Below are 12,085 nucleotides of genomic sequence, written 5' to 3'. Positions count from 1 at the left end.
GCGCCCAACGGACGGAGCCTGTCTAGGTGCCAAAACAGAAGGACCAGCTGCCTGAGACGCAGCCAGCTGTGGGCAGAGGGAAGGCCTGTTGGAGAACAGATGGCAGGGAAGCACAAAGGGAGGCTTGGCTTCTTCGGACCCACAACTGAAACCTGGTTTCAGCATCTTGCCTTTCTGAGAAATAAAACTCCACTCTCGGGTCTCGAGAAAAGTCACCTGTTTTGCTCCTCTCTCTCCCAACGCGTCATCTTTGCAATTAAGGAGCAAAAGCCGAGAAGAAACTCGCATGAAACTGAGAAAAAAACCCACTCGGGGAGCAGATAGCGCGGCCAAGGTGGGAACTTCTGAAGCTTTGCATTTCCTGAGTCACAGGAAATAAGAGGGCTAGAAAGAAAAGAAAAAAAATATGTGAAAACTCAAGTTTTTCCCTGGGTGTAATGGAGGCAGAGAGGCTTCGCACCCCTGCTGACTCAGGGCCCATCCCGGGCGTGGGGCAAAGCGTACGATCTGCCACCCTTTTGGAGCGCTCGGCTCCTTCTGACCTCAGCCTGATGGCAAGGAACGATGGCAGCTGTGCCCGTTTAACACTTAGGAGCACACCGAACTGTTGCCATCTTGAGCTGCTTGTGAGTTTCCTGCAGCGTCACGGTGCCCACAATCTGGCTGGGCCCCCTTTCCTCTCCTCTCCTCTCTTCCTAGTAGGGGCCTCCTGGGTCTGGCTGATAAGCTTCCTTGAGACGGTTCCCCGAAATGACACGTCGTGTTCTTATCTTCCCATGTTGCCTAAAAACTTCTAAGAAAAAGATGTTCTTCTAATTCCTGTAAAATTCGAGGAAACGCCGAGACTTGGGCACCCTGGGAATTCATTCTCTGAAAACTAACCGTCCAATTTCGGAAGGAGCAACGTTCCGTTAAACCCCTGGAGTACGAAGACCACGAATGGCAGCACCTTTTTTTGTATCGCTCAAGTCTGCAAAACAAGTTCGATCCTGACAACGGGGCCTGTAAAAGAAAGGTGGCTTCTCTGTCAGGCTGATGTATTTTGTACAATCCCTAGGATGCTAGCAGGGTTTTGTAAATTACTATCTGCCTTCCACATCACCACCCTAATTATTATTTTGCAGAGATGAGAAAAGGGCCCTCTTTGTTAAGGAATTCTTTCAATTGGTTAGGTATCAACATGGAGCCTATTAAAATATCACAATTGCCAGTCATTGATCCTAGTATTTAACTAGTCATGCTCAACTAAATTCTCCTTAAGTTTCTCAGGCTTTCTCTACAGAGGCCTAAACCGGGGCTCCGTCTGGCGCAAACAACCTTCAGTGAATTAAAAGGGATTTAATGCACAATTGTGGAATGATAAGGTTTTTTTAAAAGCATAAACAGCCCCAATTTGATCCTTCATTCTACAGAGATGTTTTTCCTCGAAATCTGGGTATGTTGGGACTCCATTTCTTAGAATTCAGACTAAGGTCCAGTGGCAAAAATGTGAGTCAAAATGGCTATTCCCCCCCCCCCCCATCTTTGCGGAAAAAATCTTCTCTCTTTGTAAGAGCTTCATGGACTTTTTTCAGATTTTTCACAACAAGGAAATTGCGGGGCCTATCATTTTGCTTCAGCGATTCAAGGACAAGGCATGTAGATAACCCTATCAGCAGACTTCATGGCCTGCACTGCATTTTCCCAGTCTCCAATTTCAAAGAAGGAGGAAAAAAAAAAGACGTTAAAGCAAAATAAAAAGACGAAAACATCCAGACAAAAGACTGCCTGTTCAGCAAGGACTTTAACCCTAAATAATTGCAAATTCTTCAGTCCGTTCTCAGATTAGGAAGATTCAGTTTGCTTAAGGAAGAAAAACTTTTCTCCGTGGGAAGAAATGCTAAAATAACAACTATAAAAGTTTTATTTCTCTCTCAGAGGAGAACGAATCCAAAACTTGGCATTTTTTCAAGCTATGTTTGGGAGGGACCACGAGAGAAGGGTTTCGGTTCCCAGCAAAGTTCAGATATGGTCAAATATCGCCTCTGGTGATAAAGGCAGCAGACTGGGCTCACCCCGTGGCACTTTGCCCCTGGGCAACTGTGAAAAGTTTAATGAATTTATGACATTATATTGGGAGTATGTGGAAGGAACACAGGGCAAGGTCACAAGAATTGCCCACTGTGGCTGATAAGGCGGTTTTTATGGCTTCATGTGAAGTGTACACCCCAGCCAAGTATGGCTCAAATATGGTTTAAGCAGAGAATAGATTCCGCTCTTCCATTTCCTTAATTGGATCCATCGTTTTCCCTGGATATCTCCCTGGTGATCCTGCACCCGCATGTGATCGCTTGGCTGAAGAATCTGGCCACAAGGAGATCCCAGGTCTGTCCAAGGGGGAAAAAAAAAACGGAGGTAGCTTTCAGGAGCTTCTTAAACAGATGTGCGGATTTCCAAGAAAGAAGAGATTAAAAACACCCAAAGGAGGCTGTCAGGATCTGGCCATATTGAAGTAAAAGAGGGGGGGGGAGCACGAATGGAAGGCCCAGTCATTGGAAAAGCAGCAGCACAACTCCAAGAAAACAACCAAGGTTCATTTCCCAACCTCCCAGCAAGTCTGCCTGTTAATTATACACAGAAAAACAATTTGGGAGCCAGCCAGCCACCTACCCACCCACCCAGGAAAGCAGCTTCTCTTTTGAGACCTAGACAGGATTGAAGAATGAGTTCAGGACTGCAGAATGCTGTCTGCCCAGAGACGCTTTTGGAAACCTTCAAAGGCTCAGTCAGTCTTTCTGGGCTGTGTTTTTCCTTTGAAAGACGTGATGGTTACTCAATGAATAGTGCTTATTTCTAAGGATGCAAGGACGGCTGGAGCGCCCAATCCCATCTCTTCGCTATTTGCAAAAGGCTTAAAAGTCACACGGGGAGCTTGCTAATCGCTTCCTGGAAAGGAACCAGCCACCCCCCCCAAAAAAGAATATTTGCTCTATAAAACATCTGGATGCTGCTGGCAACTTTCAGCCAGGAGCCAGACAGAAGTAGAAAAATCCAACTATTTTCTTTAACTCTACCCCAGAAGGTAAAGAAAAGGGCATCCCCAGTCCAAAAGTTGCTGGAAGATCAGGAAAAAAAACACCCTACAAAATCATGGCAGGTTATATCCTCTGGGGCCTGGGATGCTTCACCCCATGCGCTGTTTGTGCCTTGGCATAACTCGGTGAGGATTTGTGTGTTGTGCGACTAGCCTTTGTAAAGCCAAGGGAGCAGGCTGTAGGATGCAAAAAAGGATATTGCAGAAAAGAAGAGCAAAGGAGGAACTGCTGGCAAAGAACCCACCCCCCCATGAATTAAAATGGCTCCTTCTGAATGGCTCTCAGAGAGGAACTTCAGACAGAAAACTTCCATTATTTGACAATGGAGTCTTGCCAGATCCAGAAGGCCAGTTCCCAGAACAGCTGGCTGACACAGGTCTCGTTTCTGCTTTTGACTTCTGCTATCAGAAAGAAAACAGACCGACAGGCAGGGAAGACTTTTTAAAATAAAAACACGCCTATCAGCAATCCTTAAACAAATCAAATGCTGAATTAAAGTTTCAGGGTGGGGGTGGGAGGCAAGGAATAATGAACCCCATGTGGAAATACTAGCCCTGACTAAAGGTAAAAGGAACCGATTCCAGCAGGGAGGTTTCCCTTTCTGGAGGCAGCTGCCTTGTGCTGGAGGACTGGCTGATTCCTCCCCCCCCCCTTTTCCCTTCCCTTCCCTGGGATAAAAGCTTCCCTTTCATTTATTTATTTGCAAGGCCTCTTATTACAGGAAAAGCCACCAGCGATGACTTCACCAGACAAGAATGGCATTAAACATTTGCCCAGCTATGGGGTGTTTTTCCCCCCCTCTGCCTTTGAGGAACAGAAAGTGGAAAGCAGCTGTGCTAAGTGGCCATGAAAAAGACAGGGGGATCCTTTATGAATTGTCTTGAACCCCGGATCAAGGAGGCAAGAAAGGGAAATGGTGGGAAAGAACAGCCTGGGCTTTGGACAGAGGTGGCTGGGCTCAGCCATCTGCTTAGTTTCAGACCCACACAACCACGGGAGCCCTTCAAAGCCAGAGGAGGGGGGGGGCAGGAAGTTGAGTTTTGCAGCTTTCCATTTAAAAACAACACAGTTTTTTTATTAGTTCATTATCCTTATCTTTCTAGAACAATTCTAATAAGGCTATTGCTGAAAGTTTTGGGATGGGAGCCCATGAAATGGAAGAGGCCACCCACATGGTTCCCATAGAGCTTCGAGAGAGGAGCAAGCCTCCCCGTCATCTGTTTTCCCCAAGAAAAGGATTGCGAATTCAACAGGGTAAACAACACTCGGCTCCACCCCATGCCTCTTTTGGATCTGCGCTAGGAAATCCAGAGAACTGGGGACTTTAAGCAGGTGGTTCATTAGTGCCAAAGCCCCAACTTTCCTCTGGTTTAATTAAATCATGGGGAGAGGAAAGAAGGAACCTGTGAAGTTAACAACAACAATGCTTAATTACACTTCATTTTCAGAGATTAAGAAGGGTGTGTATTTTAATGCAAAGCTCTGTTCAAAATCCCAGGGACCAGTTTATGAAACAGAAAATATTGTTCAGCTACTTTTTTGGGCGGGGTGGGGGTGTCTAACAATGTTTTCCACAATCAATTGCTCTTGATTTTTCCAAGAAACAGGGTCTTCTTTGCACGGTGTCACCAAATAATTTAAAGCCTCATTAGAAAGCAGTTTGGCGTGACTTCAGTTATTCCTGAATGATTTGTTCTTTCTGAAGTTAACATTTTTCCCCCCAGCCTTAAAATAAGACATCAATTCTTCCCTTTGGTTTTGCTGACTGCCAATGAGGTGTTTCTCTCTCCCCCTCCGTCCTTTTTCATTTACACCTTGAGAGAGCCGACTCTTCTGCAGTGAACTGGGTGGGGGTGTGAGCACATGAAAAGCAGGAAGGGGAAATGGTTATCGTGTAATTGTTGCTGGAGTTCCTTAATCTGGTTTCCTTCTATTCACGAGGGTGAATACTGCCCATTATCCCTTCGGTTAAATCTTTCTGAGCTGTAGAGCAATCTTTATTTTTTGCCTAAAAGCTGAACCAAGGATGAAGCCCACTTGCATCCTCGCTGGCAATTGTTATTTGCTTTGTTTGAAGTATGACCTTTGCTCGAAAAAGTCACAGCATCACAACCCCCAACAGTGATTTCCAGCAGACTCATCTACTTATTGCAAAACTGAGAAATTTATAAATATCAGATTAGAGGAAAAGGCACAAGTCTGTCAGTTACACAAAGGAGCAATACAAGCGGGTGGGGGGTGGAATAGTTCAAAGAACCTCATTGGATTAAGAATCTACCAATACATGAACTTTTTATGGACAATTCCCAAAAGAACATTCGCAATATTCAGACAAATACATTCCTCTGCTTCATCAAAGCAGGACATTCTAAGGAGGCAGGGAAGCCTGCCCGATGTATATAACATTACTGACAACTTGAACAGTTAAGGGTTAAATTAATTTAATTCGGATGAACATTCAAGCACATATTATATTAAACACTTCATTGCTAGGTTGCAAAACAGTGATTCTGCCTGGGAGGAATGTGGGCAGGGTAGGAATCAGTAAGGCCTCCATGTTGCTGGCAGACTTGGGCTTTATTGAAGTCTAGGCTCTCCGAATAAAGCCCTCTCTGGCTTTCGCTACATGCAACTCTTCCTTTCTTTCCTACCACAAAAAGAGATGCTGACCCCGTAGCCCAGCAGCCAAGAGGATCTGGGATGAAGAGAGAACTGCCATGGTTTGGGACTGGTTCTCCTGATGTGCCAAGAAGTCAGAAGGAATCCAGGCTCAGGGCCCTATTGAAATATAAAATGCCCATGTTCCCACTGGATTCTCGTCAGAGACATTCACAGCTACAGTGTTGTCAAATGGGAGGAAAGAGGACAGGCCAACGCCATCAGGTCTCACTTGGAATCGGTTTGCTGCCCGTGTAAAAATGGGGAACCTCAGGCACTGCCTGGTTGGTTGGACAAGAAAACCCCAGCTGACACGCCCACCCACAGGGCACCAGTATTTATAAACAGAACTTTGGAGAAGTGCCATTTTGCATGTTTCTAAGGAAAAACTTTGCATACTCTGCCAGTAAACCCCCCACAAGGCATTGCAATAGGCTAGTTCTATTAGCCCCTATGAAAAATACTTCCCTAGCCTCCTCGCGGTTTTTCTTTCTGGGCCCTGGAGGCAGGCAGAAGGGGGCAGCTTAACCTGTCTGAAATATTTTCATTTCCTTGCACATTACTGTAATACCTTTTTAACCAGCTCAAGTGCCCACAGAGCAGCAATTTGGAAACCATGAGGTGCAAGTGACAGATCAGACAGCTCCAGGACCCAAGCCAGAATTCAGACCATCTTGAATGAAGAAACAAGGCTTAATCCCAACATCCCTGAAGCTGGCTAGTTCTAGTCCTATTCTAAGAGTGATCTCGGGCCCTGCCTCTCCATCTCCACAGAAAAAAAGCCAGTCCAGAGTTTTAAGCCTCGTCTACCAACGAATCGCCTGGCAACGTTAAAGGGGGAGAAAAGAAAGAACAAGGGACAATCATTCAGCCACAAAACGAAAACAAACACTTCAGGTTTCTGTATTAAGGACCTCACATTGCGAGAATCACTGAATGGGTTTTATTAAGACGGTTTATGTAAACAAGCAGATCTTCCAGCACCTTGCCAAGATTTTTATCTCTGCCATTACTTGGTCTAGAGCAGGGGTGCCTAACCCTGGCCACTTTTAAGACTTGTGGACTTCAACTCTCAGAATTCCCCAGCTAGTTGAAGTCCACGGTTATTGAAGTGGCCCTGATTGGATACTCCCGGTCTAGACTGATGCACAATGAAAACTAAAAGCAATTCTAGACTGCAAATTAAAACTCCTGCTCCTATTAACTGAAGCCATTCTCCTGAATAAAAGAAAAAAAATCAAAGAAAACTCAGCTTATGAACTGTTTCATTTAGAAAAGGCCATCAGGCATCCTCCAGAAACATCCAGGTTGAAACATCTGGAGGACATCCAGGAAGCTGCCTACAGATTATAATTTGTGTGTGTGTGTGTGTTTGTGCACCACAGGATCTCATACTGCTAATTCACGCATGTTATTTTGCTTTCTTACAGGATAAATGACATTCATGTGCAAGTTTAGCTTTTTTTTTTTTAAAAAAAGCATCCTTTAAACTCAACTCAGGAATCAAAAAAATAAAGCAGGGTGATGGAAAACCCCAAAGGGCTCCTTTCTTCCCAAGAGAGGGAGGGAAGGAAAAGAGGGGCTTTCAAACTTTAAGCTGGTCACTACAGTCACATCGATAACCTTGTTAAACTTGGATGCGAAGGTTTTCTGAAATGCCCAGTATATGCTGATAGGAGAAATGAATCAAGAGTCATCAAATCCAAACTGAATCAACCCCCTCTTCGCAATCTTTTCTCAAAGATAAAGCTGCTTCAAGAGTGCACACGTTTTGCAGGTTTCACCGGTCCCAAATGATGCTTATCATGGTTGCAGACTGAGCTCCGCTGCAGGGAGCAGCTATGGGTGAGATCCAAGGGGTGGCTTAATGGCAGTGTAACGCTTTCAAAGGGAGGGCAGTGGAAAGAAAGATTGAAAAAAAATAAAATGAAAAAATACAGTCAGCCCTTAAGAATACGATGTGTTGATGAGAGGCTGAAGGAAGCCAGGCCTTTTCTCTTAGTGACGGGGCAAAAATGCGTTGCCTGCATCCACCAACAGTTAAAGGCATTTCCCAGAGATCACCCGGAAGTCTTTAGGATGACACTGGACCCAAACACCCCTGTATTTCAGACCCAGCGTTATTCTCCAAAAGACGGGAGGGCACAATTGTCGCCCTGTGCAAACAGATCACTCACTGCTCAGTGCATCCAGCTGTCTTTCCTCCGGAGCCCAATGCCGCCAGTCCAAGCACACCTCCTCCTCCTGCACAGGGCTTCAGTCCTCCTAGCTTCGTGTGAGTGAAGCAGAGTGCACACGTTTCTTCCCTTGGAAAAAGCGACTTCCATTTGTAAGACATCCTTGCTGGGTTACCTTCTATCCCGGGACAGTTCATAGCAGTCCTTCTTGGGGAGTTCCAGCTGTCCTGCTTCCCACTCGGCAAGAGGAGAACAGCTCAGTTTTCTATTCACAGCAGAACAGAGTAGTCCAAGCTAAGCTCCACTCAGGAGAGCCCCCCTTTTTTTGGCTCACCGGATCAAGTAAGCCAAGCTCGCTCCTAGGCCAGCCACACTTGCAAAAGCCACCAGAATGTTTCTGATGCTGCCTTCCAGGTCCTCTACATGGAAGAATTTAACAAAGCCCTCCTAAAAGAAAGAATGGTACCGTTAATGGCTTTGACACAGGCAGCAACAGCAGCACCTGGCAGCTTTAGAAAATCCACAGAAAGCAAGGCAAGCAGGGTTTTGTATGAAGAGAGAAGCTAATTCCAGAAACTGGGCCTATAGAATATGACACCCCTTCAGAGGAGAACTTAGTCTATCATAAAACCCCAGAAGCTCAGCCCTCTAGAATCCGTCTTGGGGGAACAGGGAGATTGGTCATGCAAGCACTGCCTATTTTTGTGTCTGGACAACTAGCCTCAAGCACAGCTGAAGTTTCCACTCCCTCACCCCCCAAGGTCTGTCATAAGGAGGAACAAGCAAGAAACCCCCCCCAAAGGCCAGGAACCTTACCCAGGCGTTGTGATGCAGCAGCCACTCTCTCTTCTCTGTCACCAGCACCTCCGTGATAATCTCCGCCAAAGTGTTGATGCCGCTTTCCTGATTTATGCTCTTCAAGTGTTTGGCAACAAAAGCACCAAAAGAAATGAGAGTCACAATTCGCCCCCAGTTTGTTATGCCATCACTGAAAACCTGCATTGCAACTTCCGACATGAGCTTCAAGTCATCTGCTTTGTCGATCTGCACTTTCCTCAGCATTCCTGAATTAAGAAGGGAAGGAAGGACTTTAGGCAAAGCACCACAAAAGGTTGAAGAGGAAAAATACTGAAAACAATCTCTGGTTTTGTCTTTTCCCGGTGAGGGAGGGGGGACCTCAGAAACCCCCAGAAACATGGTCAGTGCTGCTACAGTTCATCCATATAGCAACTAGAACTAAAAGGAAACAGCAATTTTGTGTACAGTATTTAATTCTCAGCCCCAGTGATTTCCCAAGCAAAGCAGGATACAACTCTCAGTTCAGATTGCTAAATGATGCCACGTAAGAGGCAAAGGCAGAACTGGATTCCCCAGTCGATCTCAAAGCTTCAGGAAGTTTGAATTCAGGTGAGGAGAGTCCCTGCGGTATAGTGGATTATTCAGAAGGCTTTAGGCCTCCCAGGAAGCAGGTGCTGATGAAATTGGTTACCAAGGAATTCAATGTATCAGCCAAATACTATTGTACTAGGCCACCCTCTGCCTGTTCTGTGTCACAGTCCTTGCTTCAAAGCATGATGGGCCAGGATGTCCCCCACTTATACATCACCCTGGAAACTCATCAGCAACCATCCCATTTATCAAGAAAACTCAAAAGCTGGCAAACTTCAAACGCTTTGCTAAAATCACTCCAAAGGCAAAGCACAACGGTCTACAGCAAAGGAAGTTAAAAACCCTGGCTAGCTAGAGAAGTTTCTGGTGTTTTTTTAACACCACCCTGTTTACAATGAGTTATTTTCCGCTTGCTGGGCCCAGCAGGATAGGAGCCACTGATAAAGCTAATCTATAATGAGATTTTTTTTTTATCTCTGCCTGCCTGCAAGGTTGCCCCCCCTCCCCCACAGTACGAAGTGCAGTTTCCTTTCTGCTGCAGCCTGATACTTTCACAATGACTGCTTGCAGCAAAAACAAGGGGAGGGTGGGCAGAGAAGCCCTGGCCACACACAGCCTCCCAGCTACCAGGGTGGGCTCTACCAGAGTTGCAGCTGCTTTCCAGCCAATCCTGGCCAAGAGCCCCTTCCTCTCCAATTCATCCCTCTCCAGCAAAGGGCAGATGGAGAGTGGGGGGGGGAACCCCGGAATATAAGGGGGAAAAAAGAATTTTACATCCCTTCCTGCATATCTGGCATCCTCTCAATCCTCCCTTGCCTGCTGCCTTTTCCAGCAGGATGCACTGCAGTTACTTAACATTCCCACCCCCCACAGCTTGCTGCCCTTTTGGGGGGAGGTGGGCTAACTAGACTAGCCTTCTGTTTATATTGCAGTTTAATATTCGCACCTTTGCAATCCCATGCTCTTTCAGGGTGGTGGGAACCCATTTTCGGGGGTGGGGGTAGATGAACCCTCTGGATGCATGGCGCTTTCTCAATATTTCCATCCCGCCCCCCCCCCATCCTCCCTGCTTGCTGTTCTTTTCGCTGGGGGCGGGCGGGAAGGGAGTTACTAGACCAACCTTCTGTTTGCATTGCAGTTTCTCAATATTTACACACAGAGAATCCCATCCACTCCTTCCTTGCGAAGGGGGGGGGCGACTACAAAGCCCATCAGGAGCCCCAGTGCAGCAGGGGGAGGAGCCTACCTACCTAGGAAGGCCAGCTGGTGCTTCTCCATGATGTCGTCGCAGACCCTCCGCAGCGTCTCCAGGGCCCGAGCGGCCGTCTCCGCCTCGCCGGGACCGGGACCGAAGCGGCCCAGCAGGCCCTGCAGGAATTTCCCGCCGCCGCCGCCGCAAGCGCCGCCGTCCTGCTTGGGGAGCTCCTGGTCGGCCGCCTCCCGCAGGTACGAGGCCACCAGCTGCAGCGTCACCTGGCGCAGCGGGTCCCCGGGGGTCGTCGGAGGCGGCGAGGCGGCCGGGCAAGAGGCGGGAGGCTCCGCTCCGTTCTCCGCGTCGGGCTCGCAGCCGTCCAGCTCCTCTTCGGGGGAGCCAATCAGCGCGCGCGCGGCCGCCTCCGGGGGCCCAATCAGCGAGGGGGCCCCTCCGCCAATCAGCGCTCGAGGCCCCTCAGCGCAGCCGGCGGGAGGCCAACACAGCCCCCCGCCTAGGCCGCCTCGGGCCCCGCCGGGAAGGAGAGCCAGGCCGCCCTCGCCGCTTCCTCCGCCGACGCTTCCTACTCCTCCGCCGCCCCCGCCGGGAGACTGAGGGGCGGCCGGGGCCAATCCGGGGGATCCGCCGCAATACAGAACCATCGTCTTCTTGTTGAACATGGCTGCCGACCTCGCGCGATGGCTTCGTCTGAGGAGGGGAGTGGCGCGCGCAACGGGCGACCGTTATAAATGCCGCCCGCCGAGTGACGTAGGTGACGCAAAGGGGGGGGGCGGGGCCACGCGAGAAGCGTATTGGAGCGATTGGAATAGAATAGAATAGAGCGGAGGAGGAGGGGCGGGGACTCCTAGAGGGGGTGGGTGGAGAAAAAAAAAAGGTTCCGAGTAGCCAATCGGAGTTCGCGATCGGGGTTGGAATTTTTTTTATTTTTTTTTTGTTAAATCCCCTCTTTCATCTTTCCCAGCAAAGGATGGGCGGGCCCATTTTTGCTTTGGGAAAAGGGGGGAAGAAAGAAAAAAAGGGGGAAGGAATGGAAGCGGCCTGTGGAAGACTGGGGAAGCCAAAGCGGATGGGGGGGGGAAAGGTCTGGAGTGCAGAGTTGCAAAGCGGCGCCCGCGGGCGCCCGCAGCGTCCTGGGTTGACCCTGACTCCCACTCCTCCTCTCCGGGGTTGGGGGCAGCATTGCAAGCCCGTCTCAGGAGTGGGATTTGGGGGGATCAGCCTCATCCGGCCACGGACCAGTCCAGGGCTCTCCAAGCTTGGCCGCTTTTAAGACTTCAAGTCCCAGGATTCCCCAGCTGGCCACGCAAGAGGAATTCTGGGAGTTGAAGTCCACCAGTCTTAAAAGCGGCCAAGCTTGGAGAGCCCTGGACTAGATGGTCTTGGGGTTTTCCCCTCCTGACCTGCAAGGGAGAGTATGCCCCATAAAACACCCCGATGGGAGCAACCCTTTCCGGCGTGATGGACCATCAAACTGAACCTCAAATCAGCCAACAGACGATGGGTGTTGTAGTCCTGCTTTAGGCATGAAAGCCAGCTGGGTGACTTTGAGCCAATTCCCTCTCTCCCGGTCCGGC

General features: G+C 48.6%; 1 protein-coding gene across 1 annotated transcript; it reads right to left on the bottom strand.

Annotated features, from left to right (window-relative positions):
• Positions 1-5,219: 5,219 nt before the first annotated feature.
• MCL1 (MCL1 apoptosis regulator, BCL2 family member) lies at positions 5,220-11,250 on the bottom strand. Its single transcript, XM_034425090.2, has 3 exons — positions 10,549-11,250; positions 8,726-8,973; positions 5,220-8,356 (listed from the first exon to the last, which is right to left on the bottom strand). Exons 1-3 carry the CDS (start codon positions 11,168-11,170, stop codon positions 8,240-8,242), a joined length of 987 nt encoding a protein of 328 aa, XP_034280981.1. The 5' UTR covers positions 11,171-11,250; the 3' UTR covers positions 5,220-8,239.
• Between the last annotated feature and the right edge of the window lie 835 nt (positions 11,251-12,085).

Source organism: Pantherophis guttatus, chromosome 18 (genome assembly GCF_059756535.1).
Source record: "Pantherophis guttatus breed Tessera chromosome 18, ASM5975653v1, whole genome shotgun sequence".
In the NCBI taxonomy this organism is placed as follows: domain Eukaryota; kingdom Metazoa; phylum Chordata; class Lepidosauria; order Squamata; family Colubridae; genus Pantherophis; species Pantherophis guttatus.
Note: the sequence above shows the minus strand (reverse complement) of the source record. Positions and strands in the feature narration are given on the sequence as shown.

Bases quoted from the DNA above. Each gene is read 5' to 3' on its own strand.
- MCL1 (XM_034425090.2), bottom strand. From the start codon at position 11,170: ATGTTCAACAAGAAGACGATGGTTCTGTATTGCGGCGGATCCCCCGGA. The intron at 8,974-10,548 runs GTAGGTAGGCTC...TTCTTAATTCAG, and splicing joins GCACCAGCTGGCCTTCCTAG to GAATGCTGAGGAAAGTGCAG. The intron at 8,357-8,725 runs GTAAGGTTCCTG...TCTTTCTTTTAG, and splicing joins TGCTGCATCACAACGCCTGG to GAGGGCTTTGTTAAATTCTT.